Genomic DNA, 21,897 nt, shown 5'->3' on the forward strand with positions numbered 1-21,897 from the left:
AATACTTTCTCTCACTTGGCATGTCCCGTTGTTCTTGCCACTCTTGAAGCAGTTCTGGAAGTTCTTTTTTGTGAGTGTCTTTAGTTGCTCTGGGATGCATGCCTGCCTTTACATCCAAGTGTTAATTCCAGGTATTTACCTTCCATGGTCATTTTGATTTTGGAGAACAGTCAAAAGGCTCACAGTGCCAGATCTGGTGAATGAGGTGGATGAAGACACACTGTAATGTTTTTATGATCCTGCCCTTCTTATGGGTGACACTGGCAGCAGCATTCCTTGAATTTTTGATCACACCTTGTAAGGACACTCATGAAAGAAGACTTTCAGAGCTGCTTCAGAAGGTGGTAAGAATAATGGGGCATGATCTAAGCAAGTGTGAGCTTTTAAGTGGGGATTAATGGCAATATGTCTTCTATTATAATAAATACTTAAATTTAAACGTTCACTGTATTTTTTATTGTCCCTTATGTATGTGAGGAGTTGGATTCATAGAGTTGGATTCATACCTTTTAGGCATAATGTGCCAGTAAGTTTTTGGCCTAACTCCTTGAATTTAAAGATCATGTTAAGCTTCTCATTAGACTAATAGAAAAGATTTTAATTTGACTTCATGAAGTATTTCCTACAAGGAGATTATTGTTTGGGGCTTATCCTCTTACAATATTTGTCCTTTTCTTCTTAAGGGTGATATGTCTAGCATTTTATAAATTTCAGCAAAATTTAAGATCTTTAATTTGTATCCCTGCAGGGTAGAACAAGAAATAATGTCAAGAATTATCTCTGGACACTTTCCAGTCCCCTCGCAGACTAAACTTCCTGCCAGCATCTCAGTCAGTGAGGCCAGTGAGCCATCTACTCCGGACATTGGTAAGTGGAATGGAGTGTCTGTTGTTGTTGGTGTTGTTAAAGGGTAACATTTTAGCCTGCCCTTAAGTATGTCTATAAACCCAGCTACTCAGGAGATAAGAGGTTCTCAGGTTTGAGGCTAGCCTGGGCAACTTGAGTGAGACCCTGCTTCAGTGAAAATATTTAGAAAGGACTAGAGGTGTAGCTCAGTGTCTAGCCTGTGTGAGGACCTGAGTTCCATCCTCAGTAGGGCAAGAACAAACCAAAACCGGAAAACAAAACACCAAAACAAAAAAAATATTTTTAGTTTATTGGAGAGTTCTATAGCTCAGAGGTCCAGTAGATTCTTGGCTGACACAGGATAAGGCCTGCATTGCTGCCATCCAGTCTGGCAGTTTGGTGTTGCCCTGTGTGGAAGCCACGTCTCTGGCTGCCCATTACTTCCCTGTAGCAGGAGCTCGGTCTCCCTACCTCCTCAGTCTTTCACTAGCCCCACAGTTCTCAGAATTGACACTATTTTTCCTTTCCTCTCTAGTCTTTAATTGACACCATTTAAGATTCTTCAATATCCAGTGAGTGGTTAAGCGAGACTTCTCCAATCCCCGGTACCAATAAATAAGTAAATAAATAAAATAAATAAACGAATAAAAGTGAGACTTCTTTTTAAAGAGGCCATGGCCTTTTTCTTGTCCTTCTCGTGCTTCTTGCCATTGCCTCCTTTGCATTCTTTTTCTCCAATTATCTTTTCACCCTCCTTTAGCTTTTTTTTTTTTTTGAGACAGGTTCTTGCTATGCAGTCCAGGCTGACCTTGAACTCACTGGGTAGCCCACGCTGGACTCATACTCACAGCAATCCTCTTGCCTCAGCCTCCTGAGGCTCTATTAGCTTTTTGAGATTATAGTTTACTTGCCTTAAAATTCACTATCTCTGTAGTGTGGGAAATTTTGACAAATACACATAGCCATGTATTAGTTGCATAGTTGTGATATATTGCTGGCCCTTCACAACTACTGCTCTGCTTTCTGTCACTGTGTTTGGCCTTCCCTATGTTTTAAATATGTGTAATTCTACAGTGTATAGTTTTTTGTTCTGACTTATTTTATTTAACATAGTGTTTTGACAGTCATTGTATTGCACATTCTATGGATGTACGTTACCATAATTTGCAAGTTGATGGACATTTGTAGTAATCTAGTTGTTGTCTATTATAAATTTGCTAGGAATATTTGTCAACAAATTTTTGTATAGAAACAGTTTCTTTTAGTTATGTGAGATATCTAAAGGAAATAGTAAATTTTTCAAAGGGAGTATACAGTTTTATATTCTAAGATGCACTGTGTAAGAATGCCAAATTTTCTGTCTCCACCAACACTAGTGGTGTTAGTGGTTTTATTCTAGCCACTCTGCCGTGGATGGAGACAGCTCATTGTGGTTTTCCTTTGCATTTTCTTAGGTATAGTAGTGAGAGTAATAATTAATGATGACTGGGGGCACTGTAGAAATTTCTGTGGATTTATCTACCATCTGTATATTTACTTTGCAGAAATATTTTAAATCTTGAGTTCACTTTTTAACTTGAGATATGTTCTTTATTATTGATGCAAGTCCTTTATTGGATATGTATCTCAGAAATATGTTCTGGTTTGTGTCTTGCCTTGTTGCTTTCTCACTATTACCTTTTGAAGGGCAAAAGATTATTTTTCTGAGACAGGCTCTCACTGTGTAGGTCAGGGTGGGCTGGAGCTCACTGTAGCCCAGACTGGCACTCACTCTCATGTCTGTCTCCCAAAAGATTGATTTTGATGAAATCTGACTTACCAATTTTTTCTTATAGACTGTGAGTCTTTTGGAGCATAGTAGTTAAATCTTTACATAACTTTATTTTTATTTTTTGTGGGTACCAGGAATTGAACGCAGGACCTCATGTTTGCCAGGCAGGTACTGTGCCATTGAGGCTATCTCCCCGGCCCCTTGCCTAACTTTAAATCATTAAGATTTTCTCCTCTTCGTTTCCTTATAAGATTCCTTTTCTTTCTTTTTTTTGGATATAAATTACTAATTATATTATTTTTTGAAAAAAATTATTTTTTCTCTGTTGAACTACTTTGACTTCTTTGTTGAAAATCAATTGTCAGGCTGGGGACATAGCTCATTGGCACAAGCGCCTGTCTAGCAAGTGTAAGGTCCTGAGTTCGAGTGTTGATAGCAAAAAAAGAAAGAAAGAAAGAAAGTCAGTTGGTAAAGGCGTGTTTCTGGACTTTCTGTTCTTCCCTGTTTATCTATGAGTTTTTCTTTATGCTGATGGCATGCTTCTTAATTATATAATTTAATAATAAGGAAATTGACTAGTATAAGTTCTCCATTTTTGGGGGTAACATTTGTATAAATCATTATCTCTACTTTTTCCTTCTTACTAGTCTAAGAATAACTTCCTCTTCCTCCTTTCCTTTGGAATTTATATCCACTGCTTTTACTTTTGTATTGCCCATTTTCTCTTTGTTCTGTGCATATTAGTTTTTTACTCTGCTTCAAGAAACTTCTTCCTTGTAGCATTTTTCAAACCCTTACTCTACTAGGATGGGTACTGTTGAGTGATAAGATTTTGTGCAATAAGAGAGACAAAGGACAAAAGAGGCCATTATTGCTGCATGGGAGGGCTCAGAAGAGAGGCAAGCACTCTCTGGTAAGAACAAAGGAGTAGAAGTACTTTTATCAGGTCTGGCTGGGAGAGGAGTGTGGGACGTGGGCAAAATGCCATTAACAGCTGATTTAAAGGAGCATCTGCATGTGCAAAACAGAACACAGACTTACTGGGGGTTGGGGGGGAGCACTTGGGTGGCTGTGGAGTCTTGGGATTGGAAAGGGCTCGGTGCATGTGCAAAAAGTGAGCAGGAGGTTTCTTTGTGGAACTAGGAGAACATAGAAGTTACTTTTGGAGAGATAAGTTGATTCTCTGGGCCCAGAACCAAGTTGGGCAAGTATCATGTTAGAGACAGTTAAACCTCAGGATGGCAGAATCTGTCATTGAGCATCTCTAAATCTTACGGTCCTATAGGTCATTGACTTCTGTTATGCTTCATTCTGTTCTACTTGCTATCTTTTTTTAGTTCAAAGGCTTTCAGTTTTTCATTTTATTTTCTGGTAGCTAAAGAGAATTATTTCCCAAGTTTCTGTGTTCTGCTTTCTTTTTTGTTTTTCCAGTTTCTTCCTATTAGTTATCTTGTGTCAGTTGATGACTGCTAGGCCAATCCTGAGTTACAAACTTATAGTTCTCCCTGTTGACAAATATTCTATGTGATAGTCTCCTGGCACACCACATTTGACATGTCCAAAAAGTGTTTCACTTATCTACCCATGCCTGCTCTTCCTCTGCTATTTCTGTTAATGATAGCACAATTTCCCCAGCACTCAATCTGTAAAGCTGTGGAGTTACTGTTTTTATAATTGTGTTACTTACTTTTTACTTGTTGAGACAGAATACCTGATACCCAAGTTAGGGAAGGAAAAGTTTATTTCTTGTAGTTCTTGGAGGTTTCAGTCCCTGCTCAGTGGGCTCCAGGGCAGTGTGAGGTGGTGGGGCAGCCATTCGCTGCAACACAGCAAAAGCAAAAGCGAAAGACCCGCCTGCTTGGCCCGCCATTACACTGGCTCCACCCCTGGACAGGTGAAACACTCAGCCACCAATCTGAGCCATAGACCGTGAACCAATCACAAATGCTAGATTCAGTCACCTTCATGACTGATTGAGGCTTTGGGGGGGACATTTAAATAAATCACAATAATAACAACAGCAACAACAACAACTATATTACTACTGTTATGCTTCTCTTCAGTCCCTATTCTTCACAAATTGCATCTCAGCTTCATATATTTTACTCTTGCATTTGGTTAAGTACTCCTATATAATATAGTGCTCATCTGTCCTCCCGCTGCTACTACCTCAGGTTTTCTTTTGTCATCTTATCTTTTCAAGAAAAGAAAAGATTGATGAACAAAGTTACAAGAAAGTTGATGTTTTTCTGGATTAAAATCTTAAAAAGTTTTCAGATTGATTATTTAGATCCTGTTTTATTTTTGTCTGATTTTGTCTTGACAGTGTCTTGGGAGGAGTTTTGGGCTTTAGGACTGAGTTTTTTGGACATGCCAAAACAGTTTATTATGGAAACTAAAAAAGGGATATATAGGCATATTTTTCTATTATTAAATTTGGAGTTTTGGAACTCTCGGCTATGGTGACTGCAGAGTAAATTGATATCATCTGAATGATCAATCCCAGCAATCCATACATCCGTTAGAGAATTCTCCATGTTGCTGCCATCCTTGTGCTGCTAGAAGTATCTATTGGCTTATACAGATTGTTGCTCACACATTTCCACTCAGCTTCAGAAATATTTAAATTCAGTAAAATCTCTAAAGGAATTTTTACTTAATGTTGTATAATTCATGTAAATAAAAATTGCAACCCTGTGGCAGATTAATATCCTTAGGAAGTACATACTAGTAACAGGCATCAAAATTGCAGCAGATGTTTGGAGAGGTTTAGCCTTTAATATTGATAAGTGGTATATCTGCGACTAGAGGAAAGGACAGTTTGTCTCATACTTATTGTGGCTTGCTTGTATTTTTGATCAAGACTGGAAATGTGAACTGTTTTCAGATATAATATTGAATATGGGTGCAAATCCATTGTATTATTAAATGCTGCAGTGCTGGGGAAGAGGCCATATAAATAAATTTCCGTCTATGTGCCCCCCCCTTTGGTTTGTTAAGAGAAGATATTCATTATTTGTATTATTTTAGTGTCTGATTGTAAGTAGGTATATTTGTATTTTTATTTTGACTCTGTTTTTAGTTTCCATATACACTTACGTTGCCATCTGTAAAAATGTGAACACTAAGGTTTAGACGACAAGTGTGTTTCTCTCCGACTTATTCTGAAAATCTTTTGTTTGTAGTGGAAGGAACCTGTGGTGGTGCCCTCCAACTTTTTGTTGATGCGGGGGTTCCTGTGAGTTCAGGCACTATCAGACGTTTGGTGAATGATGCTCTTGCTGAGACCATTGCTGGCATGCTAGGCGACAGGGAATCAAAGAAGGAAAGTCCTGTCGCTGCAGGTGTTCCTGGTGATGTCTCGACAAGTGAAACCCTCTTACTGGTAGGAGTGACTTACACTTCTGGGAATTGTTGACATAGTTATTAAAGAATAATAAAATAAATACATTGTATACTGCATGTCATTGGGTCATAGTTTATGGTATAATTGTATTCTTTGTGACTATAATTAAAGTAACATTTTCCCTAAAATATTCAAGTCTACAGAAAAGTATAAAAAAAATTAAAAGTAACAAAAGTATGATACAATGAACATCTGCATATCCTTTACCTGTATTTCACAATTGGTAGCATTTTGACACATTTAAAAACCCCTTTTGGCTGGGCATGTTGATGCATGCATGTAATTCCAGCACTTGGGAGGCTGAGGCAGGATTGTGTGAGTTCAAGGCCAGCCTGGGCCATATAGTGAGTTTAAGGCCAACCTGAATTATGTAGTGAGACCCTGTCTCAAAACAAAATAAGCCCTGTCATTTTATCTGTTATAAGTTATATACCCTTTTAAAACATTTGGGAGTTTCAAATCTTGTGATAGTTTACTTCACAATCATTGGTGGTACCAACTAAGAATGAGGTACTTTCTTATATAAATCTCATTTTATTTATTTATTTATTTTTAATTTAAAGGAAATAAAACAGCAATAAAATGAATCAAAACAGTGATAAGACGGTAAGAAATCTACAATAACTACTATATTACATGTTGTTTTCTCTAAATAGTTGCTCAGACTACTGGCTTTAGTTTTACAAAGTCAATGAAACAGTATAGTTCCTTGGGAGAGATCTATTCTCTCTGCAGCCTACATGCCAGCTGGCTCACAGGCAGGGGCTTAGCTTCCTTCCTGGTTCTCCCCAGTCTGCACTCAGGCTGGCTCACATGCAGGGCCTTAGCTGCCTCCTTCCTGGTTCTCCCCATTCCTTGTTCTAGCTGGCTCACAGGCAGGGGCTTAGCTTCCTTCCTGGTTCTCTCCAGTCCATTCTCCAGCTGACTCACTCAGAATCTCATTTTTTTTTTTTAAACCAGGGATTAAACTCACAACCAAGTGCTTGGCTGGCAGACACTACACCGCTGAGCTAAATCCCTAGCCCCAAAAATCTCATTTTAATACTTCCTAAATTTAATGTTGATGTGTTACTAAAGTAGAATTGGAAACTGTATTCAAATTTTGTCAGTTGTCCCAAAGTATTTTTAAAGTTCAAGATATAGCCAAGGGCTTTATGTTGCTTTAGATTATTATATAAAACGATAACTTTTAATCTTTAAAAGAAACTATATTTCTTTTAAAGAAATATAGACTAGTACAAACACTGTGGAAATCAGTGTGGAGATTCCTCAAAAAATTGGGATTAGAGGTCTCGTTCAACCCAGGTATTCCCCTTCTGTGTATCTTCCCAGAAGGATTGAAAAACATCACACCACAGTGACATATGTGAAAAAAACAAAACAAAACAAAACTATATTTTAAGTGCATTATTGTTCGACCATCCTTACTATGTTAAATATTTCTAACCAGTTATAGCAAGATGAAATTATAGAAATCTAAACTTTACTCTATTGCCAGCTGTTTAAATTCTGTAGTTACTATAGATTTTACAGATCATGAAAACCTCATTTTATTTGGGTGAAACATGTGAACTAATCTGCTTGTTGTTTAAACATAGAGCTGCATCTTTGACCTTCATAGAGGTTGGCATGGTGAATGTGCCATCCCTGTGCCTTTTCAGCTTCTTGGTGACGTGCGCAACAGTGTCAGGTCATGGCTTAATGCCAGTTCACTGAGTCTGTTTTTGGCCCATATGCTACATACACTTTTTTTTGACTGTACATGATATATATTGATTCTCCTTTTTTCCCATTCCTTTTCCCTCGCTTCATCACCTATTTACAAACCTTTGTTTCCATTTTTTCTTTCTATTCTTTTTTCTCTGTTCCTTTCCTTTCACCCTCCTCTTTCCTTTATTTGAACACTTTCTTCCCATTTCCCGATAGTATACATTTTGGTCCCCATTTATACTTTCAGTTTCTCACATCAGAGAAACAATGCAGTATTTACATGTGTGTCTGATTTATTTCACTTAAGAGTATGGTCTCAGTACATCCATTTAGCTAGAAATGTTTCAAGTTGATTCTTCTTTATGACTGAGTAGTATTAAAAAAATCACATCTTTATCCATTTACCAGTTGATGGGCATTTAAGCTGTTTCTAAGATTTGGCTATTGCAAACTGTGCCACTATAAACATGGGTGGTTGATTATACTTTCATGAGGATGACTGAGTGATAAAATTTGGAAAATCAGTATAAGTAAACCATTAATATATTTGTTAAGAGTATAGGCTCTGGAATTGTTAAGACCTGAATTTGCTTCCTTAGCTGTCTAATTTTATCTGTATATTTAGAGATAGAATATGTAACAGTTTATAAGACTTGGCTTTGCTAAAGTCTGCTTACTGAATATCTTGTAGGGCAAGACTTCCTCCATTGATTTCTTATTTTTTATCTTCAAAATTGTCATGACTTTTCTTGATTTTTTTTCTTTTTGGTAATACTTAATGTATTTGGCCGAATATATCTTAAAATTAATTTATGGGCTTTTGACTTTTAAAATAGAGCTTTGCTGTATTTCCTAGGCTTGCCTGGAACTCGTAAGTTCTAGACTCAAGTGATCCTTCTTTGTCAGCCTGTTTTTTTTTTTTTTTTTTTTGTCTTTTTGTCTTTTTGAGAAAGTCTTGCTGTGCAGTTCAGGCTGGCTTTGAGCCCAGGCTAGTCTTGAACTCACAATGATCTTTTGCCTCAGCCTCTTGAGTGCTAGAATTACAAGTGTGGGTCACTATGCCCGGTGTCAGCCTCTTAAGTAGCTGAGATTAAGACATGTGCCACCATTCCCAAATCTTTGAAAATTGATTTTAAATTCCATTAAACATCATTTTGTAATTATATTTAATGGAAGCTGATCTAATTTTGGTTGGCTTAGTTTGGAAACAATTGATATCTTTATAATATTGCGTCTTCTTGAGGTGATCACGTGAAGTTTTGTGAAAGATTGATGAGAGATGTAAAAGCTTAATCTAGTGTCTGGAATTCAGAGAATACTCTGAAACTTACAGCTTATCATCATCACCTATTCCCAATACTGGAATAGCTTCAGATTGTCTTATGATGAATAGTCAAATGTTTATAAATGGGGAAAAAAATGTATTGTATTTAATTTTAAAATGAAAAATTTTCTAAATATCAGGCAATGTTAAAGAATTTTAATGTTTCGTGTCTTAAATTATATATTAATTTGCAACTCATAATACAGAAAAAGGCTAATCATCCTAAAGATTTTTTAGAATGAGAAGAAAAAGTCCAATGATGTATTCTATAAATCGACAAAGGACACACATACACAAAATACAAATTGTTCATATATACATATTTATATTTATATATAGAATATATAGAAAATAAAATAGAACTTTAGTGAAAATTTTTATTATTAGTGAGAATGACTACTTTTTTGTGTGTGTGTGTGGTACCAGGGATCAAACTCACAATCTCAGGCTTGCCAGGCAGGCACTTATGCCGCTGAGCTAAATCCCTGGCCCGAGAATGACAACTTTTAATACTGATAATAAGAATTTTCACAGGAATTTATTCCATTGATAAATATATATGCAGGTGCAATGACTTAAAAGAATTTGGTAACTAAGTAGGTAGAAAAAACAAAGCAGAGGACTTAATTTTTACTATTATCATTTTTTACCTTGTAAATTTTGAACCATCCCATGGTTACCAATTCAACCAATTACCATTAAAATGTTCCCATTTTCCTGTCCTAGAATTTTCTGTCCCATTGTGGTGTTCCCCACCCTGACTTTTTCATCCTTCTCTTGCTCTCTATAAGCTGCTGCTTAGTGCTCAAGGGCTAGTTTTTGATGACAGTTGAAGCGGCTTCTTTCTGTTACATGGCTGGCTGATCCAGCCAGGTTTGTGGCTGGCTCTGCCCTTTCAGCTGTGTCTGCTGAATCTGCATTGGACAAGTATGCCTTACTCTTTGGGGCCTTCTGAGGCCCAGTGCTTCCTGCCAGTCTTATCCCAGCAGCTGGATACTTTAGAACCAGGGTCCTTAAGACTCCTTTTTTGTTGTTATTTTGCCCATGCTGTTAATTTCTATATAGCATGTGAATGAGCTCATGTTTGTTTCAAATTATCTTTACTTGAGTGATCATAAATACCACTTGTCTTGTTTTGCTAACTTGTTTTAGACAAGAATATGTACTCCAGTGGCTACCCCACGGCCTACTCCTCCTTGCTCACCTTCATCACCTCCTAAGGAGTGTGTGTTACTAAAGACTCCTGATTCTTCTCCCTGTGGTTCATATCATGATGTCACTTTTCCAGTGAAAGAAATCTCTGCTGAAAAAGGTAGAGACCTTATTTATTAAATAAAATTTCATGATTTGTTTTGTAAGATGTTCTCTCTCTCTCTCTCTCTCTCTCTCTCTATATATATATATATATATATATATATATATATATAGGGTGTGTTTGTTTGTTTGTTTGCTTTGGTTTTTTGAGACTGGGTCTCGCTATGCAGTTCAGGCTGATCTTGAACTCACTTTGTAGATTCCTGGCAGGTCTGGAACTCTCTACTTGCAATCCTCTTGCCTCAGCCTCCAGAATGCTGGGATTACTTCACTATGCCAGGAGGATGCTTTATATATTCTACATACTTGTTGCTTACTAGGTATAAGTTAGTAGTAGCAAACTTACAATATGTGTGCCACATCTGTTTTTTATCACTGGGAACTCTAAAGGTTTGCCATCGCTGGTTCAAAGAAATCATTTTTCTTGCAAGGAAAGTAAGAAATTTGTTTCCACTGTCTATTTTGTACTGCTATAACAAAATACCACTGAGTGGGTAATTTATATATAGAAAAGAATTTGTATATTATAGCTCTAGAGTCTGGAAGTCCAGGATTGAGAGCCTGCATCTGGGGAAAGTCTTGGTCTGTCATCAGTGACAGGAAGACAAGCTGGAGGATCTTATAGAGCCGCTGATTCTTTCCTGGGGCCTTAGACTCATGTCTTCATCTGATCCCCATTAGCTTGCAAGGGTCTTCCTCCAAATAGTGTCACCATATTGGGGGGTACTAAGTGTGCAGTGTGTGAACTTTTAGAGGACATAGTCAAACCAATGCCCCTTCTTAAAGTATATAATTTAATGGATGTGTAAGTCACTTTACATATGTGGTAGTGCCAATAGTCCTGACTTTTCAAGGTTATTTTTTTATACTTTACTGAATTAAGAATTCTCTCATTAATGGCCATCACTGTCATCATCATGATTATTACTATTATTGCCACTACTTTATGTCAAAATATCAAGTAGTTTCTGAAGCACTATATTTTGCCTTTCTGTAGAGTTGGTTACTGACTTTTGTCTTTTTCTTTCTTTCTTTTAAAAAAGAGAGATCTGTAGGACAGGATATACCTGCCGTCACACTTGTTAATACTCCTTCAGTTACTCCAACTGCTACGCCTCCTCTAGCAGCAGCTCTTACCCCAACTTTGTCAGAGACTTCCATTGATAAATTGAAGATATCAAGCCCAGAGCTTCCCAAGCCATGGGGGGATAGAGACCTACCACTGGATGAAGAGAACCCTAACTCTTTTCAAGAAGAACTTCTTCACCCAGGAGCACTGTAAGTGAAAACACAGTTGTCCTCTGCATCTGGGGGCTTTAGATCTGGGATTCCTCCCACCTCTACCACCACCAAAATCCACACTTACTGAAGTGCGGATACAGGGATATAATGTTTATGTGTAATCTGCGTAATCCTCCCATATATTTTAGGTCACTTCTCAATTACTTCCAATACCTAATTTAATATAAATGCTCTGTAAAGAGTGGTTGTATTGTATTGATAATGACAGGATTTTTTTCCTCCAAATATTTTCTATCTCTAGTTGGCTGAATTCTGGACATGGAACCTATGAATATGGAGGGCCAGCTGCATTAACTTTTAGTAACTGTACATTCCAATTTGTGTGACGCATTAAAGTAGAAATGACAAACAAAGTTGGGTGTGGTGGCTACATCTGTAATCCCAGCACTTGGGAAGCTAAGGCAGCAGGATTGTTGCTATAAAGGAGTTCAAGGCCAACCTGGACTACATACATCCTGTCTCAAAAAGACAAAGACAAAACAAAAAGAAATGACAAACAATGTTTTGTAAGCTGTAACTATACTTTAGAAAGAAGTTTTATAAATTTTAAGATTTAAAAATATTTAATCAAATTTATTTATATCTTCCCCTTTTTAAAAAGGATTGAAATATATAACAAAGGCATTTATCAGATTGTTAATAAAATAGAAGATGATTTTTCCTAGGTGGATCATCATTTACTATGCTCAGTTAACTTTTAAATTACTGTATATCCTATGTAGATTTAGTTTTTGACTAGAAGAGCTTTCAAGGTGGTTTGTGGTTAATGCAAAAAAAATTCTAGAAAAGTGAATCTTGGTAATTACAATAACGTAGATCAAAGAAATATTTTGCTAAAGGAGATATAGTACCTTTGGGTCTGTTTTTTATCTAAACGTAGAGTCCTTCAGTAAACTAGTAAATTCAAATTAGCTTCTTGTTCTCCTCAGCGTCATGTCTGTGGCTAAGGATGAAGAACCTAGGAGTATGGACTCGCCGGCTCCACTTACTCCTGCAGAACCACCTCCCCTCACGCAGTTACCTGTGTGTGCCGAGGTCCCTGCCTCCTTGCAGGTGCTGAGCTCCAGCTCATCCACCCTGGAAAGCACTCTGAGCCTTACCATTACTGGCATGGAGACTCTGGACAGGCCCATCTCGGAAGGGGAGATTGTATTCAGCTGTGGTCAAAGATTGGCTCCCGGGAGTGAGTTACCCAGTGTGACTTGGTTTCAGATTATGATCATTCCCATGGTGATATTTTCCTATTTAAAGTGTTTTCACTTACTTTCCAAGGTCTAATATGGTATAGTAAAAAAAATAGGGACTCTGTGCACACTAGTTAGCTTTGCTGGGCTTAGTTTAGGAAGGAGATTGCACCTCGTAGCCCTACCCTTAAGGGTTGATATTATTCATAGTTTGAGGTGCACTCTTCTGTCTTCTTAAAGTGTGTGTGTTTGGATATCTAAATACAAGGAGGCATGTTCAGCTTTAAAAACAGGACCTTACTGCCCATACTGTTAGGAAGCTTATCACCACATGTGGTCTATTGTCATTTTAAAAGTGGCTGTATAATCTCTATAAGCAGTGCCTTACTGGAAGGAAGCATTTAGATAGTTTTTAGGGTTTCCAGACTACACACAACATCAGTGACCATTCTTGCACATGTGTGTATCTTTGGGCACTTGCCTGACTCATCTGTAGAATACCTGCCTACATGTGAGATTGCTGAGTCAGACTACGCTCCTGTAAAATACCATTACTCTGCCAACATGCTTTTAGAAATACTAATCAGCTTTCAATCAGTTTTAATTACATTAACAATATATAAGAATGCCAACTTCTCAATTGAATAGCTGCATTGCTATTTGTATAGTTTTTAGGTGTTTCTGACAGTGCCACACATGGTGGCGCATGTTTTATAATCCCAGAACATGGGAGACTGAGGCAGGAGGATTGCCATAAATTTGAGGCTAGCCTGGGCTACATAGTCCAAGGTCAGCCTGAATTACAATAGTGAGATCTTGTCTCAAAAAACATTTTTTTTGATAGATTACTAGATGAAAGAAAAATCTTATCTGTTTTAAACTGAATTTAAAAAAAACATAAGAATGGGTAGTTTGTAAATTGTGTATGAACTATGCCTATATTTCTATTGCAGAATATTAAATGTGGCTTTCTGGTCAGGTTGCTTACTAGGTTTGCTTTTATTTTTATCTAAATTTTTACTTTTTCATTTCTAGTTTTAGAAGGTGGAGAGCTTTATCTGACAAACCTAAATGATAGCTTCTCCAGCACTCTGCATGATGCCCTTGAAATGGTAAGGAATGATTGATTCCAGCATTGAATTCTCACAGGAAGGGTGTCTTCATGAATTTATAGCTACTGTCCATGTTCTTTCTTACTTATCTGAGTTATAGGCAAAAAATTTACTGAAATATTAATGAAAGAATTTATAGTTTTTTGGGCTGGGGATTTAGCTCAGTGGCATAAGTGTCTGCCAGGCAAGTGTGAGGTCATGAGTTAAATTCCTGGTACCAAAAATAAATAAATAATTAAAAATTTAGAGTTTTTTGCACGTTTTCTTATGTAGTCTCATCATGGTAGTGAAAATGAAATTGTTATTAATCTCTTAAAATCTAGTTATTAAAAATACTTAATGTAATTATTTGAACTTCATCTAAGTGTAAATTGCTGCCTTGGTAGGCTGTCTTTATAAGTTGTACTTAGTTATTTTCATTTTTGTTAATTTTTGCGTTTTTTTTCTGTTTTCAGATTGAACTGAGGTCTTGCACATATGAGATCACATCCCCAGTCCTGTTTCTGTACTATTTGGTACAGAATCTTAGCAGTTTTAACTTTTATAATTTCTTTGGTTTTTTTCTAACTATGATTATAATTCTTTGTGCTAATAGACATGTAAATTTAATAGCTTTAAAAAGAAAAATTCAAATAGGATACAGAGATGCTAATTCTTTTTCCTAGTTATTATCTAACACCATAGAAGAAAAAGACATTTTAAAATGTCATATTTTTATATAGGCATATATAATGTAAATATCCTATAGAAATAACACTAGGGTTATATTTTGAAAGATAGGGAAATAGATTTTTTTTTTTTTTTGACTCACTATGGAGTTCAGACTGGCTTTGAGCTCATGTTGTAGCTCAAGCTGGTCTCGAACACACAGCAAGCCTCCTGCCTCAGCTTCCCAAGTGCTGGGATTACAGGCATGTGCCACTACACCTGGTGGAAATACAAATCTTTACTTTTTATGTGCTCTCAAAAGCCTAAGTGAAGAAAGGCAGTTATGTTTAATTATTGTCAACAAGTGCTTAGTTATCATTGCTGTTTTTAAAAATGTTATTTCACAAAGGGTTAAGAAGATATTTCATGAAGTTTTTAGTTAAGATATTATTTGAGAAGGATTCTTTCTCTTTTTTTTTCTTTTCTCTTTGCAGCTCTAGGTATTAAGCACAGAGCCTTTGCATTGAGCTGTTCTCCAGCTCTTTTTTATTTTGAGCCAGGTCTTGTTACATCACTTACCAGGTTTGCTTGACTTGCAATCCCCCCACTTGCCCCTCAGCCTTACAGAGCACTGGAGTTAACAAGTGTGCACCACCATACCTTGACTGCAGAATCAATTTTTTAAAAAATAGTAATTTTTTTTTATTTTAAGGGGAATAAAACCAAGCAGAATAAAACAGAAGAAAGCCAGTCAAAACAAAACAATGTAAATAATACAGGATTTCAAAACAAGATAATAGGATATCAACAATGGCTACCATAATGCCTTTGTCTTCAAATAGCTGCCCAGATTGGAGACCTCTAGGAAGATGGCAGAACAGTAAGCAGCAGAGTAAACAGCCTCTCTGAGACAAACAGTTCAGATGCTGGAATATAGCATTCTGGAGAAGGCAAGAAGGAAGGAAGCAGGTCCCCTCAACCCAGGAAGAAACTAAAGTGAGAATTGAAGCCCACAGAGAGAATTAAAAAAAGAAAAAATTAAACAGAAGAAGGTCACCATCAGATAGCCCTAGCCAGCATGGGCTAGAAAAAGCAAACATCTTGCTTCAGAGAAATTGTAGCCAACATGGGAAATGCCAGAAGGAACCAGTAGTGTGAAAGAAAGAGGCTAAAGGCAGTCTCTGGCCTCCATCCCAAGCAGTACTGGGCCAGGAGATGTAAACACAGAAGAGATGGGAGATGCACACCTGCAGTTTCTGAAGCAACAGCAACTGAAATAAACAAGAGGCTATTAAAGAACTTAGAAGAGAAATACTTCTCCAAGTAAAACAAGAAATGAGAAACATAATAAAAGAATTGCTAAGCACCTCTAAAGAAGACACAGATAGAAGAATAGAGGAGCATAGAATAATGAGGGAAACCTTCAATGAAGAATACAGAAAAAATTTAGGATATATGAAACAGATTGAAATACATTACTGGGAAATTAAAAAAACACTCTATTGAAAGCTGGCAAAACCACTTGAAAGAAACCAAAGATAGACTATCAAACCTTGGAGACAGGTTTGCAGCTGGCGATTGTGAAAGGAAAGATCTCTTTAAAATAACAAGGAACCAAGAAGTAACAATACAAAGGCTGCAAGACGACAAGAGGATCTATAACTTAAGAATAAAAAATGTGAATGAAGAATCGGGTCAACAAAAAATACAAAAGCTATTTACAGAAATAGTTAAAAAGAAAACTTCCCAAGCATAGGAAAAGGAAGTGATACTCAGATAAGTGAGGCATACAGAACTCCAGCCAGCTATAACCAAAATAGATCTACACTCAGACATATAATAAGATTTCAGAAATTCAACACAAGAACAAAATATTAGAAGCTGTCAGAGGAAAGAAACAGATCACCTATAAAAGAAAACCCATTAAAATCACCAGAAATAACTTGACACAAACTATCAAATCAAGAAGAACTTGGAGTGAAGTATTCTAAGTCCTGAAAGAAAATAACCTCCAACCCAAATGTACCCTGCAAAATTATATCTCAAAATTAATGGAGAAACAAGATGCTTCCACAACAAAGAGGGATTTGGGGAGTTCATGACCACCAAACCAACCCTACAAAACATACTGAAGGACATTCTAGAGAGAGAAAAAAGACCATGATTTCAAGAACAGCGACAGAGGAGGCAGAGAATGGGCAGACATTGGAATGAAGGGGGAAAGTAGAGAACCAATGGCAGAAAAATAGCATGGCAGAGATGAGGCAGAGAAGGTTGGCCATAATAACTAATATCGATTCACCAATAAAACACAGGCAGAGTGGATCATCAATATGCTTTATATAAGAAATACATTTAACCCAAAAGGGGGTTTATAGATGGAAAGTCAAAGATTAGAAAACAATGCTGTATGTGACAGGGAACCAGAAAAAAATGGGGGTATCTGCTGATCAGCTGCAGATTGGTTAGAAAGCCATGACCCTTTTATACAATGGAAAATTATTCAGCTATAAAGAAAGAAAACTTTGAGCCTCTTGTAGGTAAATGGATATAACTTCAGATCATGCTCAGCGGTGAAAAGCTTCAGAATCACTTAGGTGAACAGTGGGTTGCCTCCTTAATATAAAAACTAAAAGAGTTAGTGGGATCTAAAATGTACAATATATCCTGTGAAAGTGAAAGAGGAGAAATTGTCTAAAAAGGAAAGGCAGGGGCCATTGTTAATTTATTATCATGATTTGAAAACCATTCTGTTTTCATCCTGTTTGGTTTTATTCTGTTTCAGTTTATGTATTTGTGTTAGATGTTATGGCATGGAAAACTATTCCAAATATAGCAGAATATATTATGGTAACCATTTTTGATTTCCTATTAACTTGATTTGAAGCCCTGTATTGCTTTGACTGTTGTTTTGACTGATTTTATTCTATTCTGTTTTGTTTGATAGTATCAAGTCTGATGGTATAGGCAACTACTTTGAAGATAATAAGATATGCTCCGATACCCATTCTGGTTTGACTATTATCTTCTTTTGAAATCCTATAATGTCTCCAATGTTTTGTTTTTATTAGTTTTGTTCTGTAGTGTTTTGTTCAATTTTATTATGCCTGATGAGGGGCAATTCTTTTGAAGATAACGAGGCATTATGGTAGCCATCGTTGATCTCCTTGTATTTTGTTCTTAAGTCATGTACTGTGTTCATCCTTTTGTTTTGATTGACTCTGTTTTTTTTTTTTTTTTGTCTCATTTGGTTTTATTCTCTTCAAAAAATAAAAAATACCTTCTCCTACCTTCAGAGGTAGTAAAACTCAAACAAGACAGAAAAGTATAGAACCAATAAAAACAAAACAATGAATGCAATACAGGACTTCAAGATAGTAAATCCAAAATGACTACCTTTGAAATAGATACCTGTCCCATCAGATATAGAATAGAACCAAACCAAACAAAACAACAAAAATGGTGCAGGATTTAAAACAAGACAATAGGGAATTAACAATGGCTGCCACTTTCAGAAGATCCCCCATATGCTATATTGCATATTGTTATTCTCTAAGTAGGTGCTCAGACTACCAGCTTTAGGCCTGCAAAATCAACGAAACAGTAAACACTACAAGCATTAACTTGTATTTTACTTCAGTAGATATCATCTCAGCCTGTGTTGCTCTGGGTCAGCTGATTGCTTACAGGGTAGAGGTGGGATGACCTTGATATTTCTTGTCTCCCTGCCCATGTGCCAGAAGGGGCTGGCATCTGGTACTCCTTCCCACAGCCTGTGATTGTCACCCACTCACTGGAAGGGGCTTACTTCTTTTTCTCTCCATGGCCTATGAATGGTGCTGACTCACAGGAAGGGGTTGGTGTCTGATTCTCCCTATGACCTGTGACTAGCAGCTAACTCATAGGAAGGGCCTGGCCTGTTGTTCTTCCTGTGGCCCCCAAATGGCCAAAAACAGTAATAATTTATTGAGTTCATTATGAAGAGAGTGCATTCATTTGTGTGAAATAATATGGGGGAAAGTAGAAATGTGATGTTTTTCTTTTCAGTGGAGCTGGAGCATTATATCAACACTTGGCTTAGTGTGCTATTATAGTATTTTTTATCTATTCTTAGAACTTCATGTGGTGGTAGTACATATTTAAATTTCTTGAAATAGCTAAACTGAATAAGGACTAAGCTATAACATTTCCTTGTTTAGATGTGAAGCTTTATAATTTTGATTTTTTATTGTCTTATTTCAGATATGCTACAGTTTATAATAGAAACAAATAGAAAGGTATAATCCAGAAAAAAATCCAGAATAATTTGAAGAAATGTACCATTATTTATTTATGAATATAGCCAGAGATATGTAATCTAGCTAGTAACTTTATTAAAAACAAAGTAAATACTGTTAATGAATTTAAGGTCACACTCATACTTGCTTTCACAAGGGAATTCAATCTCTGACTGTGAAGGCCACATGGTCCCTGTTGTTTGGGATAGTTCTCTTTGGAGGCACAACGAAGCTGTGCCGGGAAAGGCTCTCCCCTGCTCCCAGCCAAGGCAGGTGTTAGCAAAGGCAAAGGGACATGGAGGGCTGTGCTTGCTGTTATTTACTTCTGTAGTTTTCAGTTTTACTTATGACCCAGGCACTGTTATTTATGGATTCACGTCATTGACATGCTGACGTATTACCTTGTGCACTGCTTAAACATGAAACAGGAGACCATGTGAGCCCAAACCAATGCCATGTATAAAACACTTATGAGTCACTCAGTTGCATGAGACAAAAGCAGTGAAGCTCCAGGTTGTGTTTGTTTTGTTTTTTGTTTTGATACAAGGTTGCAGTATGCAGTTCAGGCTGGCCTTGAGCTCACCCTTGTATTCCAAGCTGTCGTGAATTGCAGTGCTAGAATTACAGGCGTTCACTTCCATTCCCAGCTTGAATCTCCAGTTTTAATTTTACCAAGTTACTCGCAAGTGTTGTTTATATATGAGCAAATTTAAAGTTTTTATTATAGTCAAATGTTTGTAAGAACTAATCGAAAATGGAGACTTCACTTTTAACTGGTTATATGGCGTGTGCCTATAATCCCAGCCTTCTGGGAGGGTGATGCAGGAGGATTGTAAAGTGAAGCTCAGCCTGGGCCATTTAGTGTCTTGAACTCTAAGCAATGCCAGAATTATTGTTTCTAGTTTTTAAACATTATGTCTCAAAATAAATAAATAAATAAAAAAGGGCAGGGGTTGTAGCTTAGTGCAAGAGCGTTGGTTTCAGTCTCTAGTATCACACACACACAACTCACACATGTTCCTCTTCCTTCCATAAACTACTGATAATATCACTTACTACTAGGTTTTTATACTAGATTTTTATTAATCATAATTGAGAAAAGTATCATTTAATAAACATTTTTGTGCATTAATTATCTTTATGATTCTTTTAGGAAGATGATTCTCCAAGTGAAGGACAGGTGATTAGGATACCCCATAAAAATTTTCATACAAATGAAATTCTTCCTCTTCTTGCTAAACAGAACCAGGAATTACAAGGTTCACAGCAAGCAGTCTATCATTCAGAGGTACTTTTTAACCTTAATAATTATATATATATATATATATATATATATATATCTGTGTATATATGTGTGTGTGTGTGTGTGTGTGTGTGTAATAAGAGGACAAAAAGTCTTACTCTTAAATTTTTAAAAATTTTATTTTTACATTCGTTGTGGGTAAATGGTACATGTATGTGACATATTTTAATTCTTTGTATATCCAATATCCTATTTTTGTTGTTGTTTTGGTGCTTTGAGATGGGGTTTCACTATACAGTTCAGGCTGGCCTTGAATTCACTTTGTAGCCCAGGCTGGCCTCAAACTTGCAGTAATCCTCCTGCTCGTCTTCCCAAGTGCTGAGTTTATAGCCAGCCATATGCCACCATGCCTGGCACAATATCCTACTTTTAATTAAGGCATGGTGATACTTCAATTATTCAAAAGTCAATGTTACAGCAAACAGTTTTATCCTGGAATCGTAGAGCTATAGTTTTCTTTCTTCTTTTTTTGGACCAAGTGTCCATTTATTCATTTGTTTTTATTAGTACATATTTGTAGTGTACAACATTTAGATTCCTTTTTGGGAATTGGTATATGTACCTAATATATCTTAATTTCTTTTTTCAACTCCTTTCCCTCCCTTTCCTACCCTATTGAGTTGTATAATTAAAAATAAATTAGACCGTCCATTCCAGACATCTTGTTCTACAGTTGAAGACACTGAAACATTCAAATAATTTGTGAGGGTCTTTATTCATTCATTCATTCATCCACAACCTTTTATTATTGAGTATCTATTATATGATACACACAGTCTTCAAAAATACACAAATATGAATGAGACACAGCCCCTACCTTTAAGCAGTATTATAGGCACTAAAATATTTCTCATATCTGGTGGAAACACATTTGCCATCATTCTATACTCCCTAGAGTCTGCAAGGAAGGTATTAAATTGTCAGCTTAAAGCATGTTGAAGGGGTTGGTATTCTAAAAGAAGAGGTGGGTTGGGGGAGCCAGGGTAAAATAGAGATGCATAGATGAGAATTAGGGAAAATTTTGAATGTTGAACCAAGATGTTTTGATTCTGTTTTATATTTGATAAACTCATATTGGTTGAAACCAAACCTCCCTTTAAATGAGAAGCATAGGGCCTGGGGATTAGTTTGGTGGTAGAGTGCTCATGTAGCGTAAGGCTCTGCTTCAGTCTCTAGCACTGGAGAAAAAGAGGGGAATAGTACACAAGGACCTTTCAGATATCAGAATTTTAATTCAGTTCTTGATTAGGAAACATTAATTATAATATTTCCAAATCACAAAGTATACTAATGATTATGGCATACAATTTTTTTTACAATTTTTAATATATTAAGAAAATAGCTCTTAATTTTTTTTAGTTTTTAGTTTAATATATATGATAAACATTTTTGTACTTTGTACTTTTTTATGAAAAAGAACTATGAAATATGACTAAAATAGTCTTCAATCTGTGTACTTAGAAAAAAATAATTATTCACATGGGGTAATTTTTATACTATTTGAAGTATATTCTCATTGGTTATAAAACTCACACTGATAACTTTAGGCAATTTGAATTCATGAAAAATCTATTTTCTGTTTTTCTGATTTTAAGCTATATGAACAATATGTAATGCATACCAGCATTTTAAGTTACTTTAAATTTAAATATTTTCCTTTTTTAGAATTTTTCTCTTTTTTTTTTGTCTCAGAAATTGAA

At 36.3% G+C, this 21,897-nt stretch overlaps 1 protein-coding gene across 14 annotated transcripts in view; it reads left to right on the forward strand.

Annotated features, from left to right (window-relative positions):
• Nucleotides 1-21,897, forward strand: part of Kiaa0586 (KIAA0586 ortholog) — a 158,884-nt gene that overhangs the window by 64,518 nt on the left and 72,469 nt on the right. For 13 of the 14 annotated variants that reach the window (XR_010044841.1, XR_010044838.1, XR_010044839.1 and 10 more), the window contains 7 exons: nucleotides 749-867; nucleotides 5,803-6,002; nucleotides 10,210-10,369; nucleotides 11,415-11,649; nucleotides 12,603-12,856; nucleotides 13,893-13,969; nucleotides 20,048-20,182. Coding sequence is in view for 10 of the 14 variants with exons in the window: in XM_023566078.2 (XP_023421846.1) it covers nucleotides 749-867; nucleotides 5,803-6,002; nucleotides 10,210-10,369; nucleotides 11,415-11,649; nucleotides 12,603-12,856; nucleotides 13,893-13,969; nucleotides 20,048-20,182 (1,180 nt within the window). In the remaining 4 variants the exon portion in view is untranslated. The remainder of the gene's footprint in view (nucleotides 1-748; nucleotides 868-5,802; nucleotides 6,003-10,209; nucleotides 10,370-11,414; nucleotides 11,650-12,602; nucleotides 12,857-13,892; nucleotides 13,970-20,047; nucleotides 20,183-21,897) is intronic. The other variant, XM_063241019.1, reaches the window with a different exon arrangement.

This window comes from Cavia porcellus, unplaced genomic scaffold, assembly GCF_034190915.1.
Source record: "Cavia porcellus strain 051 isolate PalLab524CR breed Dunkin Hartley unplaced genomic scaffold, mCavPor4.1 scaffold_31, whole genome shotgun sequence".
In the NCBI taxonomy this organism is placed as follows: domain Eukaryota; kingdom Metazoa; phylum Chordata; class Mammalia; order Rodentia; family Caviidae; genus Cavia; species Cavia porcellus.